General features: G+C 46.7%; 2 protein-coding genes across 4 annotated transcripts in view; one reads left to right on the top strand and one right to left on the bottom strand.

Annotated features, from left to right (window-relative positions):
- The window catches only part of SLC13A3 (solute carrier family 13 member 3), a 77,061-nt gene extending 73,785 nt beyond the window's left edge, over nucleotides 1–3,276 (bottom strand). The window contains exon 1 of one of the 2 annotated variants that reach the window (XM_070486015.1): nucleotides 2,894–3,276. In XM_070486015.1, coding sequence (XP_070342116.1) covers nucleotides 2,894–3,004 — 111 coding nt within the window. In that variant the 5' untranslated portion in view covers nucleotides 3,005–3,276. The remainder of the gene's footprint in view (nucleotides 1–2,893) is intronic. The other variant, XM_070486014.1, reaches the window with a different exon arrangement.
- SLC2A10 (solute carrier family 2 member 10) overlaps nucleotides 1–17,846 on the top strand; it is a 55,026-nt gene that overhangs the window by 5,911 nt on the left and 31,269 nt on the right. Inside the window, exons 1-2 of one of the 2 annotated variants that reach the window (XM_044748150.2) lie at nucleotides 3,144–3,556; nucleotides 11,407–11,464. The gene's annotated coding sequence lies outside the window, so the exon portion shown is untranslated. Of the gene's footprint in view, nucleotides 1–3,143; nucleotides 3,557–11,406; nucleotides 11,465–17,846 lie in introns of those variants that run through there. The other variant, XM_070486021.1, reaches the window with a different exon arrangement.

Genomic DNA, 17,846 nt, shown 5'->3' on the forward strand with positions numbered 1-17,846 from the left:
CCCCAGCTCTGCCCTGCAGACCAGCTCACCAGTCACCCAGGCACAGGTGCATGAGGGCCAACCCTTCCAACCACACAGATGCCCAGAACACTAGAGCAGTGGTGGCCTGGAGACGCCATCAAGCTGGAAAACCAGGACCCAACAAGAGGCAAATGGAAATGCCCAAGCATCTCACACTTCTGTCCTTATCTGATATCTGCGATTTTGCAAAAGTTTCTAGGACTCCACCTGTACAACATGACCCGTACGGGGGGTCCAGAGTTTCTGGTAAGAGACGCTTAGGAGTGGCAACCTGACGCCGGGGGTGGGGTGGACACCGAGGACACTTGCACTGAGGCTGCATTTGTGCGGCAAACACCATGGTTTTCAGTTAGACCACCGGCCTTTGTCTGGGGAGGTCATCACAGGGCTAAAACTGGCTAAGATCCGGGAATTATCTGGAAGCTGTGTTTGCAGAGTACACCCACTCTGTTTTCTTTAAATGCATGTCACAGATCAATAAAAACGGCAATGTCCTCTGTTCAATGTTCTCTAAGGATACTTTTATTGACCTTGTACATTAGATTGAGAAACATGTCATTATGCAAATCCAAGAATATAATGATGATAATTTTCTCTATATATTATTATGTGGGGGAGGGGGCTTCGCGTATGCTGATACAGATTTTGAGGGAGGCTAAGGTCTCCCAAGAAGCCAGACCTGCCTCCTGGGAGCAGGCCCTGGTTTATGAGCCACTTAAAGAGGTAGTGACATCAAGGGCCACACAAAAGCTCCCACCAGGGAACCAGAGGGGACCAGGAGAGGTTCTAACTGAATTATGAATAAGGAAAGGATGCTCAGCACAGTGGTTAGGAGTACAGACCGCATTCCAGCTTGTACAGGCTGTGTGACCTTGGGCAAGTCACCTACCCTTGCTGAACTTCCATTTCGCCACTTGTTCAATAGGGATGCTGATAGCAGCTGCCTCCCTGGTTATGTGGACATCATATGGGACAAGGCCTGAGAAGCCCTTCGCATGGTGCCTGGCACATAGTATGACTTGAGCATTCAATGGAACACCTTACTTATGAGGGTGACCGCCGCAGCAGGGGCTACAGGCACTCCCCATCATCTGTGCGCGTCAGGGTTCACCCGGAAGCGGATTCACTGCAAAGCTGATGAAGCTTAAGCCCCGACGCCCTGCCAAGCCCTGTAGTGAATTTCGCATTGCAAAGCTGCACACTTTTTCCTAAAGAGAGCCCCTCAAATGCTGTACGCTCTGGCCCCGTCACACTGGGATCTGCCCCGGGTTCCCAGCTCCTGCTAGAGGGCAGAGCAGAGGGAAGCTTTCAGAAGCCCCTGCCGCGGAGACGGAGGCCTGTGTGTTTCATCTCTTTGTCCCCAGAGCTCCACCTGGGACCTCGCAGACCATCCGTCCTTCCACCAACGATGCCTCACAAAGCCAGGTGACTTCCTCGCTCAACCCTCACAGCGATTCTGGGGGCTAGCATGGCAATCGCCCCATGTGACAGACAAAGACAGCGAAACCCAAAGAAGAAAGGTTTGTCCGAGGTCCTGAGGTCAGCAAGTCGCCCCGGATGAGCTGGTTTTTGAAAAAGTGACCTACTCCTGATGCTGGCATTTGTCGTTTTTCTCTGCCAGGTCAGGAAAGCCTAACAGCTTGGATAGTTCCACACTAAAGAACTTGCGGTGTATTAGCCCTGGATCTCCTTGGCACCACCTGGTATCACCTCCTCACTCCCGGCGCCCAAGGAGGGCCCCTTCCTCCAGGCAGCCCTCTCTGAACACCTCTCACGGCTCCCCTGGTCTCCGCTGATGGAGTCTGGGTAATACAGCACTAAAGTACACCCTCTCTTTACTTCTATTTTTATCAACATCTAATGTCTCATTAAGGGATGGTAAAGCAACTTCCTGCAGGTAGAAGCCTTGTCTTACGAACCTAGTGCCTTCCCATTATGCCCTGGATGGGCTGGGCACAGGTTAGGGACCCAACAGGAACCCGGGGTCCCATCTTCTTCCAGCCCCCACTGGTATTGATTTTTGTCATGACACGCAGGACTCAGTCCACAGCCTTTGATCTTCTATGGACTACTTTCTTTCAGAGTCTAGAAACAGGTCGGGTTCTGGAGTCTGACAATCCAGGACTGAATCCCCACTCAGTTGCTTGCTGTGTGATTCTGAGCAAGTCAGTTGATCTCTCTGATCCTCACTTCTCTTCTGCCAGAAATGGGGGAAATAATTCTGCCCTCTGAGGGGCACTGAGAGGTTGAATGACATGATGCACTGTAAGGCAAAGCTCAGCACTGCACCTTGCTCCAGGTAAGCATTGATTAAATCTTGGCTGTCCCCATCATGTAAGACGCCTGGAATAAGACCAGCCAGTGCATTACTAGGCACTTACTGTGTACCAAGCTCAGTTCTAAGAGATTGACATATATTGCCTCATTTAACATTCACAACCCTGGATGGATATGGATTGGCACTATCACTTCCCCCATTTTTACATAGGCATAAACTGAAGTTCAGAGAGGTTAAGCGACTTGCCCCAAGTCACACAGCTTGGCATTCATTTAGCGTTCCTTGTGATTATCAAGTGAAATGTGCAACACAGCGCCCAGCACATAGTTGGAGCTCAACAAAGAGGAATCAGTCCTGTAAAAGTGAGAAGATCCAGACGGCCGGGTGGGACCCGGGCTCCAAGAACAGCTGGGACAGGGGGACACTGCTTGGGGGGGTTCACAGCGGCCCACGGCAGGGTAAAGGGGAGAGGGCCGAAGGGGTCTGGCGAAGCGGTCTAGCCTGGGACGCCAGCGGCTGGGGAGCAGAGGGTGCTGCGAGGCGCGGCCCCCGGGGTCCCGGGGGGCCCGGGGGCGCAGGCAGCGGACGCGTTACCTTGGGCGGGAGGGCGAAGACCACCGGCAGCAGCGCGAGCGGCGCGAAGAGCAGCACGAGCAGCCGCCGCGCGCTCCACACCTTCTTGGCCAGCGCCGCCAGCGCCGCCATCTGCGCGATCGTGGCCGGAGCGCAGCGGAGCGAGCGCGCCGCCCGGACTGCCCGCGCCCGGCCCGCGCCCGCTTAAAGCCCGGCGGCCGGGGGAGGGGACGCGGCGGGGCCCGCCCTCCGCCCGCTCCCGCCGCAGGACGCGGGTGGCGCCTGCTCGGGCCGGTGGAAGGGGCCGGGGACGTCCGGGAAAGTTGGGCGCGAGGACTCGGGAAGCAGACTCCAGCCCCGAGGGCGGCGGGGCCCCGGGCTCAAACCCGCGGCGGCCCAGCTCCGCGGCGGGGCGCTGGCTTAACCTTTCCGCGCCGCGGTTTACTCGCCCGTGACAACGTGGGGACTCAAGCGCTGCCAGTGTGACCTGGACTCAGATGCTGACTCTGTCTTGAGCGGCGGCCTCTGAGCCTCAGTTTACTCGTCCAGGCAGTGGGGGCGATGACAGCGATGGTCTCCACCAGACAAGAGGTCCGCTGGGAAGTTTAACTGAGATGATGCAACTAACGTGCTTAGCACAGTACCTGGCGCAGAGCATGCGCTCAGCCGGAATTGTTCTTGCAGGTACTGTTATTCTCATTTTCTCCCAGAGACGCCCGGTCACCTGCAGGTCGGACGGAGCCTGCAGGAGCCTTTTCGTTCCTCTGGGATGAATGCACGGGAGTGCAATTGCCGGGTTGTCTGGTGGTTGCATCCTTAGTTTTCTAAGAAACTGCCAAACTGTTTTCCAAAGTGTTTGCACCATTTTACATTTCTATTAACAACGTATGACTGATTTCATTTTCCACATTCTTGCCAGCATTTGACGTTGGCACTATTTTTTATTTTAGCCGTTCTGATAAGGGTGTAGAGCTACCTCATTGTCGTTTTAATTTATATTTTCCTAATGGCTAATGATGTTTAACATCTTTTCACGTGCTTATCTGCCATCTGTATACCCTCTGGTGAACTGTCTCTTCCTATCGTTTGCCAATTTCCTACTTGGACTGTTTTCTGCTGTTGAGTTTTGAGAGTACTTTACAGGGGACAGATAGCTGTCCTTTGTCAGGTATGTTGTTTGCAAATACTTTCTCCCAGTCTATAGCTTGTCTTTTCATCCTCTTCACAGAGCCTTTCACAGAGCAAACATTTATAATTTGGGTGGAATCAAATTTATCAATTTTTCCTTTTTTTGGATCATACGTTGTGGCAAACTCTTTGTATAGCCCTAGATCCTGAAGATTTTCTCATATTTTTTACAGGAGAATTTTGATAGTTTACAGTTTTATGTTTTATATTTAAGTTCATGAGTTAATTTTTATATAAAGTGTGAGACTTGGGGTAAGGTGTTTTTTTTTTTTTTCTATCACTGACCAATTGCTGAAGCATCATTTGTTTAAAAATTATCTTTATTTCATTGAATGGCTTTTGCACTTTTATCAAAAATCAATTTGGGGGTGCCCCATGGAGCAGTGTTTAAGCTCGTGTGCTCCACTTGGGGCTGGGGTTCACAGTTGGGGTCCCGGCCAGACCTACACCCATTGTCAGCCATGCTATGGTGGAAACCCAGAGACAAAGTAGAGGAAGATTGGCACAGATGTTAGTTCAGGACTTATCTTCCTCAAGCACAAAAAAAAAGAGGAAGATTGGCAACAGATGTTAGCTCAGAAAATCTTCCTCAGAAAAGAAGAAAAAATCAATTGGGCATATTTGATTGCTCTATTTCTGGATTCTCTATTTTGTTCCATTGATAGAACTGTCTATCCCTCTAGCAATGCCACACAGTCTTGATGACTGTTAACTATAGAATGTCTTGAAATTGGGGAGACTGATTCCTCCCGCTTTATTCTTCTTTTTCAAAATTGTTTTTGCTATTCTAGTTCCTTTGCATTTCCATGTAAATTTTTAGAATAATCTTGTCTATATCTACAAAAATTCTTGCTGGGATATTGGTGGGAATTGCAGTAAATGTGTATATCAATTTGAGAAGCACTGACATCTTTGCTGTGGTGAGTCCTCCAATCCGTGAACATGGCATGTGTCTCAATTATGTAGATCTTCTTTGATTTCTTTGGTCAGTATTTTGTATTTTTCAGCCTAAATGTCCCATGCATGTTTTGTTAGATTTACACATAAGTATTACATTTTTTGAGCAATGTACATGGTATTTATTTTCTCAGTGCCCATATATCCACTGCTAGTATATAGAAATAAAACCGAATTTTGTATGTTTATCTTGTATCTTGCAACTTTGCTCAATTTATTTATTACTTCTAGGAGTTTTTTCCTCAGATTTGGGACTTTCCACATAGATAATCATGTTGTCTGCAAATAAGGACAGTTTTATTTCTTCCTTTCTGATCTGCATGCTTTATTTACTTTTCTTGCTTTATTGCACTGGCTAGAACTTCAAGCCCTATGGTTGAGTAAGAGTATGAGAATGGACATTCTTGCATGGTTCACAATCTTAGGGAGAAAGCAATCAGTCTTTCACCATTAAGTATAATGTTAGCTGTAGATGTTTCCTAACTGCTCCTTATCAAATTGAGAAAGTTTTCCTCTATTCCCATTTTTCTGAGAGTTTTTATCATGAATGGGTGTTGAATTTTATCAAATGCTTTTTCTTTTGTCATCAATTGATATGATCAAGTGATTTTTCTTCTTTAGCTTATTAATATGATGAATTGCATTTATTGGTTTTCAAATATTGAACCAGCCTTGTATCCCTGGGGAAAATACCAATTAGTCATGACGTATAATTATTTTTATATTTTATTGAAGTCTATTTGCTAATATTTTGCATCTGTAATCATGAGAGAGATTGTCTGTAGTTTTCCCTTTTTTATTGTGCTTGTCTGGTTTGGGTATCTGGATAATACTAGCCTCATAAAATGAATTGGGAATTATTCCCTTCTCCTCCTTTTTCTAGAACAGATTGTATGGAATTGGTGTTAATTCTTGTTTAAGTATTTATTAGAATTCCCCAGGGAAACCATCTAGCCCTGGAGATTTCTTTTTTGAAGGTTTTTAATTCAATTTCCTTAATAGTTATAGGGCTATTTGAATTATCTGTTCCATATTGGATCCACTGTGGTAATTTGTGTTTTCGAGGAGTTGGTCCATTCATCTAAGTTGTCAAATTTCAGTGTGTAGAGTTTGTTGTATTCCCTTTTGATGTCTACAGGTTCTAAAGTGATAGCCCTGATTTATTCATTCATTCATTCCTGATTCATTCATTTAACTTACACTTCTCTTTGTCAATCTTACTAGAGATTTTTCAATGTAATTCTCTTTTCAAAGAGCCAACTTTTAGAAGTTTTTTTTTGTATTTTTAATTTCACTGATTTCTGGTCTTATCTTTCTTTTTTCCATCCTTCTGTTCACTCTTCTTTTTCTAGGATATTGAGGTGGGAGTTTAGATTATTGACTTGTGATTTTTCCTCTTTTCTAATGTATGCATTTAATAATAAAAATTCACCTTTCTACACTGGTTTAGTGGTGTCCCACAAATTTTACATGTTGTATTTTCATTATTATTCAGTTCAATGTATTTTTTATTTTCCCTCGATACTTCTTCTTTGACCCATGGTTTATTTAGAAGTGAGTTGTTTAAGTTTCTAAGTGTTTGGAGATTTTCCTATTATCTTTCTGTTATTGGTTTATAATTTGATTCCATTATGGTCAAAGAACCATCACCCTGTAAGACTGCAATTCTTTTAACTTTGTTGAGGTTTGTATTGTGGCTCAGCATAACTATCCTGCTGTACGTTTCACGGTCACTCGAAAGAATGTGTATTCACTGTTGCTGGGTGGACTGTTCTCTCGGTGTCAACCAGATTCTGTTGTTTGATGGTAGTTCTGAGTTCTTCTATATCCTTGCTGATTCTGTCTTGTTGTTCTATCAATTATTGGGGCATTTAAGTCTCAAACTGTAATTGTACATTTGTGTATTTCTCCTTTCAACTCTATCAGTTTTTGCTTCCTGTATTTTGCAGTTCTGTTGTTTGGTGTATACACATTTAAGGTCGCTAAATCTTTTGGTAGATTGACTTCTTTATTGTTATAGAATGTTTCTCTTTGTCTCTGGTAACTTTCTTTGCTCCAAAGTCTACCTTATTTGACATTAATACAGACACTTCTGCTTTCTTTTGATTAACATTTGTCTGATATATCTTTTTCCATCCTTTCATTTTCAACATGCATGTATCATTATATTTGAAGTGAGTTTCTTGCAGACAGCATATAGTTGGGTCATGCTTTTAAATCTACTCGGCCAACCTCTATCTTTTAATTAGTGTTTTTAGACCGTTTACATTTAATGTAATTGTTGATATGTCAGGGCTTAAATCTGCCGTTCTGTTCTCCGTATCTTCTCTCTCTATCTCTGTCTATTTCTCTATTTTCTTTTTCCTGTCTTCCTGTGGGTTACTTGGACATTTTTTCAAATTCCACTTTGATTTTTATATAGTGATTTTGAGTGCATTTCTTTGTATGGGTTTTTTAGTGCTTGCTCTGGGTCTTACACGGTGTGTGCATAACTTATCACAGTCTACTGGTACCAATTCCAGTGAAGTGTAGACACCTTACCTCCCTTTACGTCCCTTTAACTTAGCCCATTATAATATTATCTTATATTTTCTCCTCATACATTCAGAACCACATCATGTTATAATTTTTGCTTCAATCATTAAACATAGTTTAGAAAACCCAAGAGAAAAAAGAGCTTATTGCATTTACTTATATTTTTGTTTCCTATGTTCTTTCTACCTTCCTGATGATCCTGTAGTCATTTGTTTATTGTTTCCTTTCTGTTTAGAGAAACTCCTTTAGTCATTCTTTTGGAGTACGTCCACTGACAACAAATTCTCTTAATTTGCCTTCATCTGAGAAGGTCTTGATTTCCCCTTTATTCCTAAAGGATATTTTCACTAGATATAGGGTCCTTCTCTTTCAGCATTTGAAAAGTCTTATGCCATTTCTTTCTGGACTTGATGGATTCTGGTGAGAAATCGACCGTCATCTGGATTGTTTTCCCTCTAGAGGTAAAGCATCATTTCTGTCTCACTGCTTTCAAGGAGTTTTTCTTTGCCTTTAGTTTTCAGAAGTTGGACTATGATATATCTTGGGGTGGATTTCTTTTAGTTATCCTGTTTAAAGTTCACTCAGCTTCTTGAGTGTGAAGGTTTTTTCTTTTGCCCAATTTGAGAAATTTTCAGCCATTATTTCTTTTAATACTTTTATGCCCTGTCCTCTTTTTCCTCTCTTTTCAGAACTCCAATGACACAAAAGTTAGACCATTTGTTATAACCCCACAGATCCCCAAGGCTCTGTTCATTTTTTCAGTCTTTTTTATCTCTGGTGCTCAGACTATGTGATTTCTATTGTCCTATCTATGAATTGTTTAAAAGTATGATTTGCTAAAACTATGAATAAGAAATAAAGTAACTTCCAGGAGGTCAGCACTTTTGTAACCGATCTTGGTGTAAGAGTATTGGAAAGTCCCATCCACAATGAATTTGTGTATATTTGATCTGCTGTTTAATATGCTTGAACCATTCAAAAGAATCAGCTTTACTAAACTTGATAATTGCAGGTTATATTGTTCAAAGAAATTTAATCAATTTTGTGATCTATGTCAAATGTTCAAGGAATGTTGGTTTTCCATCTTATTTATTAATGAATAATAATAGCCAGCCTTCACGGAGTGCTTGCTCTGTGCCAGGCTCTGTCCTAAGAGCTTTATGTGAACTCATTGAACACTTAAATGACCCCGGGAGGTAGGTCCTAATATACTCCCATTTTGCAAAGAATGTACAGAGAGCTTGAGTAACTTATCCAAGGACACACAGCTATTAAGGTGGGATTCAGATCCCAGTAGTATAGCTCCAGACCCCACATGCCTAACCACTGCAGGGTAATGGCTCACAGTGTATGTTTTATTATAGTTTGTGTTCATTAGATATGGAAATATGACTTTACCACAGAGCCTTAAACAAAGTAAAATAGCAGGGAGTCTCCAGGACCAGACCCTCTCAAATATTACAAGAATTGTCAACAGTTGGAGTGTATTCACTCAAGAGGTGGTTTCCCAATGCTCGTTACCCTCAGATAACAAGGGCCACCTGCCCTCCTGTAACCCTCTAACACCGTGGTTCTCGGCCCTGGCTGCACATTGGAATCACCTGGGAAGCTGTAGAAATGCGGACGCCCAGGCTCCACCCTCAGAGAGTCTGATTTAGTTGTCTGTGATGTGGCCTGGGCATCAGGATTTTCGAGAGCTCCCAAACATGCAGCTGCGGTTGAGAAGCACTGTCTGAACAACCCCACTGCTTTCCAGCTCCCCACACCCCTAAGATCTAATCCATCTCTTGTCAGATTCTGGTGGAATAATTTCCCTGATGCAAAATCTGAACTGGCTTCTATCACATCACATCTAGAGACTTCAACCCGGTCCTCATGGTCCTACCGAGTTCTACAGAATTTCGCCACCTAATATCCCCAGGGCCTGGGCATGGTCTGTGGTGGATGCCCTGTCAGTGTTTACTAACTTAACATGTGAATGCCAGGCTTTGTTCTCCTCATCTGTAAACTTGAGATTAATCATACGCACTTTTCATCATTCCTTTTATTCAATAAATATTGACTGCATGGCAATTATATACCAGGCTGTGAATACAATTACAAATAAGACCAAAAAAATTAAAGTCTCTGCCTCCGTGGAACTTACATTTGGTTGGGGGTGGAGTTGGAGGACACAAATAATAAACAAACAAATGAGTAAAATGCATTGTGGTCAAAAGATGAGAAGATGACCAGTGCTTGGAGAAGAATGGAGCAGGAAAGGGAAATAGAGAGTGATGGGGTGGGGGTACCATTTTAGGTAAGGGGGTCAGGGAGCCCTTGATGACTAGGTGACCAAGGACCCTAAGGTATGCCGAGATCTAAGGAAAGTGAGTGAGTAGGCCCTCTGGGTATGTGAGGGCAGCATTCCGGGAAGAAGGAAAAGTCAAGTCCAACGGCTCCAAGGCAGAAGCCAACGACATGGCTTAGAGTCATCAAGGAACTGGGCTGCAGAGATGTGATCAGAAGGGCAGCCACAGGCTCCTGAAAGCCTGAGTAGGGACTTTGTGCTCTATGCTGAATGACAAGGGTGGCCACTGCAGGGACTTAAGCAGAGTGACATATTCTGCTTTCATTATTTTAATAATGGACGATTTGGATATAATTCACACAGCATACAGTTCAGCCCTTTACAGTGTGCGGTTCAGTGGGTTTTAGTATACCCACAAAGTTGTGCAGTCACTGCTACAATCAATTTTAGAAATTTCCTATCACCCCAAAAAGAACCCCCATCCCTGTCAACAGTCACTCCCAGTCTTCCCTCAGCCTCCCAGATAACCCCAGATAACCATGAGTCTACTTTTTGCCTGTGTAGACTTGCTATTTTGGACATGTCATCTAAGTAGAATCAAGCAATTTGTGGTCCTTTGTGTCTGGAGTCTTTTTCTTAGCATGATGTTTTCAAGGTTCACCCATTTGTCGCATATATGAGTGTTTTGTACCTTTTTATGGGCAAATGATGTTCCGTTTTACTTATCCATTCATCAGTTGATAGACATTAAAGTGGTCTCTACGTTTTGGCTATTATGAATAATGCTGCTGTGAACATTGCTGTATACGTTTTTGAGTGGACACGGGTTCAGTTGTCTTGGGTATACCCCTAGGACTGGAATGGCTGCGTCACATGGTAACTCTATGTTTACCTTTGGAAGAACTGCCAGACTGTTTTCCAGAGTGTCCACACCATTTTACAATCCCACCAGCAGCATGTGAGGGTTCTCATTTCTCCACATCCCCACCAACGCTTATGAGTAACTGTGTTTTCACTATGGCCATTCTAGTAGGCATGCTTGTCATTGGAAAGCTCCCTCGGGCTGGAAGGACAGTGGTTTGAAGCAGAAGAGGAGTGGCGCAGGTGGTCAGAGATGGTTCTCTGAGAGCCAGAGAAGGCTTTGGGGCCGGAGACTTTGGCATCTTGCTGCCATTGAACAACACTGATTTGTTTTTATTTTATTTATTCTTCCAATTACTTTTAACTTAGAAAAAGTGATTTTTGTGGTTTATTAAAGCCTGTGATATTTTTAAAATCCTCCGTTTAAATCCACTTAAGTTCACAAATGTGAAGCAACTCAAAGAAAAATAGCAAGTAACTCAGAATGCAGACAGTGCACAGTTATGGCAAAATTCCAAAAGTTGGATGCAAAGATCTGAAATTTGGGGAGATGAGAGACAGCAAGAGAAGAGCGCAGAGAGGGCCGCAGGGCTCACTTCCTACCCAGGTCATGCTGCCATGGTTCCTGTAAAGCGTTAGGGCGAGTTATTTCCCAACGGACCCTTTGCAGGCTGTGATGAAACTTTCTCTCCTGTCCTTTCAGTTTGCGGACCTGACCTTGAGCCAGCCCAGCACCCGGCTTCATCAAAGGCTCCAGCCAGGTTAGTGTCAGCCAACTCCGCATGGAGGGCGAAGCCCTGCAGCGAGCACTGGGGGACATTCGCGGCCTAGGTGGGGGAGGATGGGCCTCTCCAGACAGGACAGACTCTCCCTGGGGGTTTGCAGCCTATGTCATAGAAACTCAGGTCTGTCCCCGAAGCCCAAGTGGAGGCAGTTGGGACCAGGGTATATTGCACTCAGCACCCCTGGACTGGCTCCCTTGTTCTGGAACCAGCTAAGAGATTGAGTACAATACTTAGTATAAGAGCAGAGGTTTCAATCCAGTGGTTCAAATGTAACAATAACATATTATTATTACTAATAACAGCAAGCACAGATACTGCACTTACTATGTGCTGTTTCCACACCTGACATGTAGTAACTCATTTAATCCTTACAATAATTCATTTGCATTACCTCTTTGAGTCTGTCACCCTGCATTAGACAAAGCTACATTCAAATTCTGGCTGAGCCACTTGCTTGTTGTGCAGCCCTAGGCAAGAGGTTTAACTCCACTGGGCCTCAGTTTCCTTATCTTAAATGTGGACAAGGATAGGATGTAACCCATAGGGATGCTGGGAGAACTAATGTGCTGGGGTGTGGCACAGTACTTGCACACAGTGAGTGTTTAACAATTGACAAGAACCACTGTTCTGCTTGTGGCAGATTGTATTTTCCAAGGAGAGCATCAATTTATAGCTTCCATCCTAAATGTGCACCCCATATGCTTTTCTTACAATGTGGTTAACGCTCTTCCCACCAAGGGTTGGGGGTCTATGATCCCACCTCTTCAGAGTGGGTGGGGACTTGTACTGTGCCAACCAATGGACACGGCAGAATGGATGCTATGAGATTTCCCAGGCTGAGTCACACAGAGGGCACAGCTTCTGCCTGGTTCCCTCACTCTTGGGACTCTCACCCTCGAAAGCCATTCACCATATTTGAAGTTCAAACTAAACCAGGCAGAAAAACCACACAGAGAGAAAGCAAGGCTCCCAAGGAGCAGCCGGCAGCCACAACCCGGCAGTGAGTGAATGGGCCTTCAGGTGACCCAGGCCCTAGCCTCTGAGTCCTAGCCTATGAGGGGCCTCCTAGCCTATGAGGCCCCAGACCTGGAGGAACAGAGAGAAAACATCCCGTGCCAGGCTGTCCAAATTTCTGGCCCACATAATCCACGAGCAGAATAAATGGTTGTTCTACACCTTTACTTTGTGGAGCAGTTTGTTACACAGCAAGAGATAACCATTACTACCACGATTACTTCTCTCCCCTGGAGCAGAGCTTCTTCTAGGAAGGAGAGTCCTCCAGACATGAGGGCCCTGGCCCGACGACTTGGACCTTGGCACCCTACAGGAGGAAAGGTGGCGCCAAGGCCAGACCTGCTAACTCCCTTTCTTTGGTTCCTCCCCCTTTACACTGAAAAGGAAGTGGAGTGTGGAGGGGATTCTTAAAGAGCCTCCACATGTAGTGGATGGTTTGACTACCGTTTACTTTCATTCCCTACTAGGTATGCCCATAGGACAGATGAGCAAAATGAGGCTCAGAGAGATTTAGAGACTTGTCCAAGGCCACACAGCTAGTGCATGAGAGCGCTGAAATTCCAGTGATACACACCACTACTCTCCACCCAATTTTTAACAGGCAAATAACAACTTAAGAAAGTGTGCGTAGATATTGATTATAGTCACCATCCCGGTGATTAAGGGCCTGCTATGTGCCAAGGTCTGTGCTGGGCAGTGACGTGAATGACCGGGTCCAGCCTCGTTCTTCCACCCCATGTCCTCCCAGCCTTCCCCTCAATCACTGTGTGCCACCGTCTTTGCGCCCTCCTTTCTGCTCCTTGAACACGCCAAGGTCTTTGCGTTGACTGCTCCCTCTGCCCGCACCTCCCTTCCCCTGCCCTCCCTGCCATCGCAGCGCAGCGGCTGGCTCCTTCTCCCCGCTCAGTCTCAACTCAAACGTCACCCCCAGAGGGGCCTCCGTGACCACCTAACCTAGTGAATCCAGCCTTCCCCAACCCCACACCACCTGCTGTGGGTAAAACCCCCGAGTTATTTCCTTCACAATGTGATTCCTCATGTGAAATTGCTCCCCACTAGAGTAAAGTCCATGAGAACAGGAGTCCAAAGTGTTTCCTGCCACACCCCCAGCGCCTAGAACAGAGGTCCGATAAATACTGAATAACTGAACGTGCTTTAAGGCATTGTGTCTTATTATTTGGAACATCAATCAAAGTCATGCATAGCCTTCATTTGACAAATATTAATTGAGCACCTACCATGCACCAAGCATCATCTGGGTGCTGGGGCTACGGCACTGATCCAATAAGACAAGAGTCCCTGCTCTCACGGAGCTTTCACGTTAGTGGCTCTGTAATAAGACAAATGAGTGAAATACATAGCATATCCCATGGTGCTTCGCACTATGAAGAAAGATAAAGCTGGGAGGGGGCGAAAGTATGCGGGCAGTATCCCACCAGTTTCCCCTTCCTCTCCGCAGAAGGGACTCGGCGCCTCCCCCACTGCCCTCGCAGAGGCCTGCACCACCATCAGCATCTTTCAGTGTGACATTTTGGTCAAGGCCTCTGCAGCTCCAAGAGCAATATTGGCTTTGAAGCAGGTCCCAGCAGGTGGGCCTCAGGCTGGGGTTGGGATTAGTCACCCCTTTAGATGCCCTGGGGTTAGGGGGTCAAGCAGCTTGGCCGTGCAGGGCCTTTCCTCACTGTGGGGAAGCGGGCAGGCCCTGGACTCCCGTGACCAGAGGGAGGCCCGGAGCTGTGACCAACTCTGGCTTCTGGTCCCCCCCAAACCCCCTCCATTCCGGGCAGCGAGCGAAGGTTTACAAACACGAAGAGGCCTTTGATCCGCACTAAACCCCCAGGGTTCTGACTGTTTTTTGTTCCAAAATGCAGGCCAGGACCATACTGCACTTTACCTCCAGCAGAGAAGACTGTGGGTAGGTGGAGAGAAAGAGAGAGAGAGAGAGTGCGTGTGTGTCTGGGGTAGAGGGAGGAAGGTATAGGAGGGTGAGGGGGGTGTGCCTTTGGGGTAGGGGGTGGCTCCTTAATTTTCTTTCCAACAGACAGGCTGGGCTTGTACAAGGGAATTCTATTCAATTCAGTAGGTCTTTACGAGCACCCACTACGTTCCAGGTACCATTCTGGAAACCAGGCTGGAGTGGTGGAGCAAACACAGGCCCCCGCTCATGGAGCAGACGGGAAGCAAATGAGCCAGTGAATATAAAAGGCAGCAGGTGCTGGTGAACAGGACAGAGATAAAGCTGCGGAGGCCGATCGGGAGGGCTGGGGATGGGGTGCTACCTTTTACACAGGATGCGCATGGAAGACACATGGTGTTTGGCAGAGGCCGGAAGGGAGTGAGGGAGGCAGCCAGGTGAAGATCTGTAGGGAACAGTGTTACAAAGGGAACAGCAAGTACAAAGGCCATGAGATAGGAGCATGACTGACTTTGGCAGAAGAGTATCGCTGACCCCGAGGGAGAAAAGCCGGTCAGAAAGGTCAGTGTTGGGCTGGAAGCAGCTGGGTCTATTGGCCCTGAGTGAGGTGGAAACACTGGAATGTTCTGAACAGAGAAATGATATGACCTGCATTGAGATTAAAGAGGATTCCCCAGGCTGCTGTGTGGGAAACAAGCTATGGGGAGCGAGGGCAGAAGCGGGGAGACGAGCAGGGCAGCCAGCAAGGAGGCAGCTGGAATGGTTCAGGCAAAAGATCACATGGTCTAAGCCAGAGCAGTGCCTGTGAGGGGTACAGAGTGAAAGTTCTAATTCTATATTCCTAAGTTTTTATTGGAGTCTAACAGACATACAGAAAAGTACACATAGCATAGTGTGCATGCAGTTCGAGGAAGTTTTACAACCAAATCCACCCATGTAACCAGCCACGAGCTCAAGAAATAGGTCTTACCCATCCTCCCAGAAGCCCGCAGAAGCCCCTTCCAAGCCACGCCCCCTCCCCAAGGGTAGCCACTCTTCTAACTTCCTGATTATATCTTGAAAGTAAGCCTAACAGGATTTGCTGCTGGGTGAGGTGGGGGTGCGGTGAGAGAGGGGAGTCGAGGGGAGCTCCCAGGTTTGGGGCTGAAGTGCTGGATTTGCAGAGCTGTCATTTACTATGATGGGAAGGGCCGGTGGGAGCAGAGCCCAAGGGGTGGAAGCAGGAGTCTGTTTTCGGACATGTTGAGTTTTGAGATGCCTGTGTGACCCCTGGAGACGACACAGAGCATCTCATCTGGGGGTTGCAAATTCAAATGCCTACAGGGACAAGCAGCAGGAGGGTGAAGGGGTCTGGGAGGAAGAGCTATTTCACTCTCCTCTTCACTCTATGAGAAGAACAACTGGCAGCCAGCCTCAGAGTCGAGAGGCAATAAGGACGGGTGAGGATCGGGGTGAAGGGTGAGCACGAGCCCGCCTCTACAAGGAAAGTGCTGTAAGGGGGGTCCAGGGTGGCCAGATCTGACGATGTTTCCAGAGAAGTCAGGTATCGGGATTTTTATATGAAACCATCCAAATCATTTAACACTGGAAACCGAAACACAAACACTATACGGACCCAACAAAAATGTCTACAGGTACAGCAACCAGTCTGATTCAGATCAAATCCTTCAGATTGAGACCCAGAGAAGTCTGGGATTTTCCCCAAACTCACAGAGGAAGTTGGTGGCAGCGATTGGCCGGGCCTCGAGTAGGCGGAATCTCAGCCAGGGTTCCTGCCTCTTGTGGGCCCTGGAGAAAAGGAGTCGGCCCGTCACTGCTCCTGCACTCTGATCTAAACAGAGTCCGGTGTTGCCCAATGTGCCCCAACCTGCCCCAGAAAGGCAGCGAGATGCCGTGGAAAAGGCATGGCTTTTGGGGCTAGGATCTGTATCTGTTTTGGTTGGGAATGTTTTTGGCTTCAAATGATAGAAAACTTGGTCAACAGCGGCTTCAGCTTTAAAGATGTTTAGTTATGCAAGTAATAAGTCAGGGCAAAGAGGTTGAGGTCTGACGTCATTGAGGACGGACTCCTATTCCGCCCATCTCTCTACTCCACCGTCTCCCTCTCATTGACGCTTTAGCTTCAGGGGTGGCCTCGTGGTCTCAAGATGGCTGCTGAAACTCCAGTTCTCACCATTGCATTTAAAGGCAGTAATTGTTGATGGGGAGTTGGAGTCAGGGCATGGAGAGATTCTCACACCCCACTCGCCTTCTATAAGAAGCAAAATCTTCCCGGAAGCAACTTTGGCAGATTTGCTTTTGTGTTTTATTGGCGAGGAAAGAGTCACATGCACACGCCTGTATCAGGGAGCAGTCTGACCTTCCCTGAGATGAGGCCATCTTCACCTAATCAATACCCGGACAAATCGAGGCTCTGTCCAAAAAGAATAAAGGCGGTGGCTTTGGTAGACAACAGAAATGTCTGGACCAATCGGTACCATTTACTGGCTGATGACTCTGGGCAAGCTGTGCAGCATCTCTGAGCCTCAGCTTCCTCATCTATAAAATGAGCCTAGAGAATAGCTCTTCTTTCTGCCCTCCCAGCATCCGTTTCTTGTTCTTCTCATGAGACACTCTGATCTTTAAGGCAGCGGTTCTCCGAACAGCAGCCTCAGCATCAGCGGGGAACTCATGGGAACCAGCAATGTGGGAAAGTGCACCTGTGTGCCCTTAACTTATAAATGGAGCACATGAGGCTATATGATAATTGCCTGTTCACTGGTCTCTAAAAATAGTAGCAATATAAATCACATAACAGTAGCAGCTACTTGTTAGGATGTGCCCGGCACTGTGGTAATGCTCATTTCATTGATGCTTGTGGTGGGCACTGATGTGACCCAGATCCCCTTCAAGGAAGGACTGATCGCCCCAGATGGAGGGAGTGTGGTCAGCAGGCGGCCTCCAGCTGTCACTGCTTCAGGGACAGTGTCAGAGGCAGAGGGTGGCCTCACCCGAGCTCATGCCCTTCCAGGGGTAGCCCGCCAAAGACTGCGTGAAGTGGAATTATGAGGGCCTGGCCATCTGGGTCCAACTCGGGGCATCTCTGCAGGGCCGTTCTGGCTGCAGAGCTCCCCGTGGGGTTGGCTGAGGCTACTGTCGGTCTGCCTCTCAGCCCCATTTCTCCCTCTGCCATCCCCTGCTTCGCCCTCTTCCCTTCCGTGGAGGCTGACCCCAAGGGCATGTCTGAGTAAACACCCTAATGCTAAACTGCATCTCAGAGTCTGCTTCCTGGGGATTCTGACCCATGGAGGTGCTCACAGCAGCTCTGCGAGGTAGGCCCCATTGTCAGTTCATTTTCCAGATGAGGACACTGAGGCTCAGAGAGGTGCAGTGAGGGGGTCCCAGGCCATGCAGCTGGTAAGCAAGGAGACACAAGGGATGGGGAGCCAT

This window comes from Equus asinus, chromosome 15 (assembly GCF_041296235.1).
Source record: "Equus asinus isolate D_3611 breed Donkey chromosome 15, EquAss-T2T_v2, whole genome shotgun sequence".
NCBI lineage: Eukaryota > Metazoa > Chordata > Mammalia > Perissodactyla > Equidae > Equus > Equus asinus.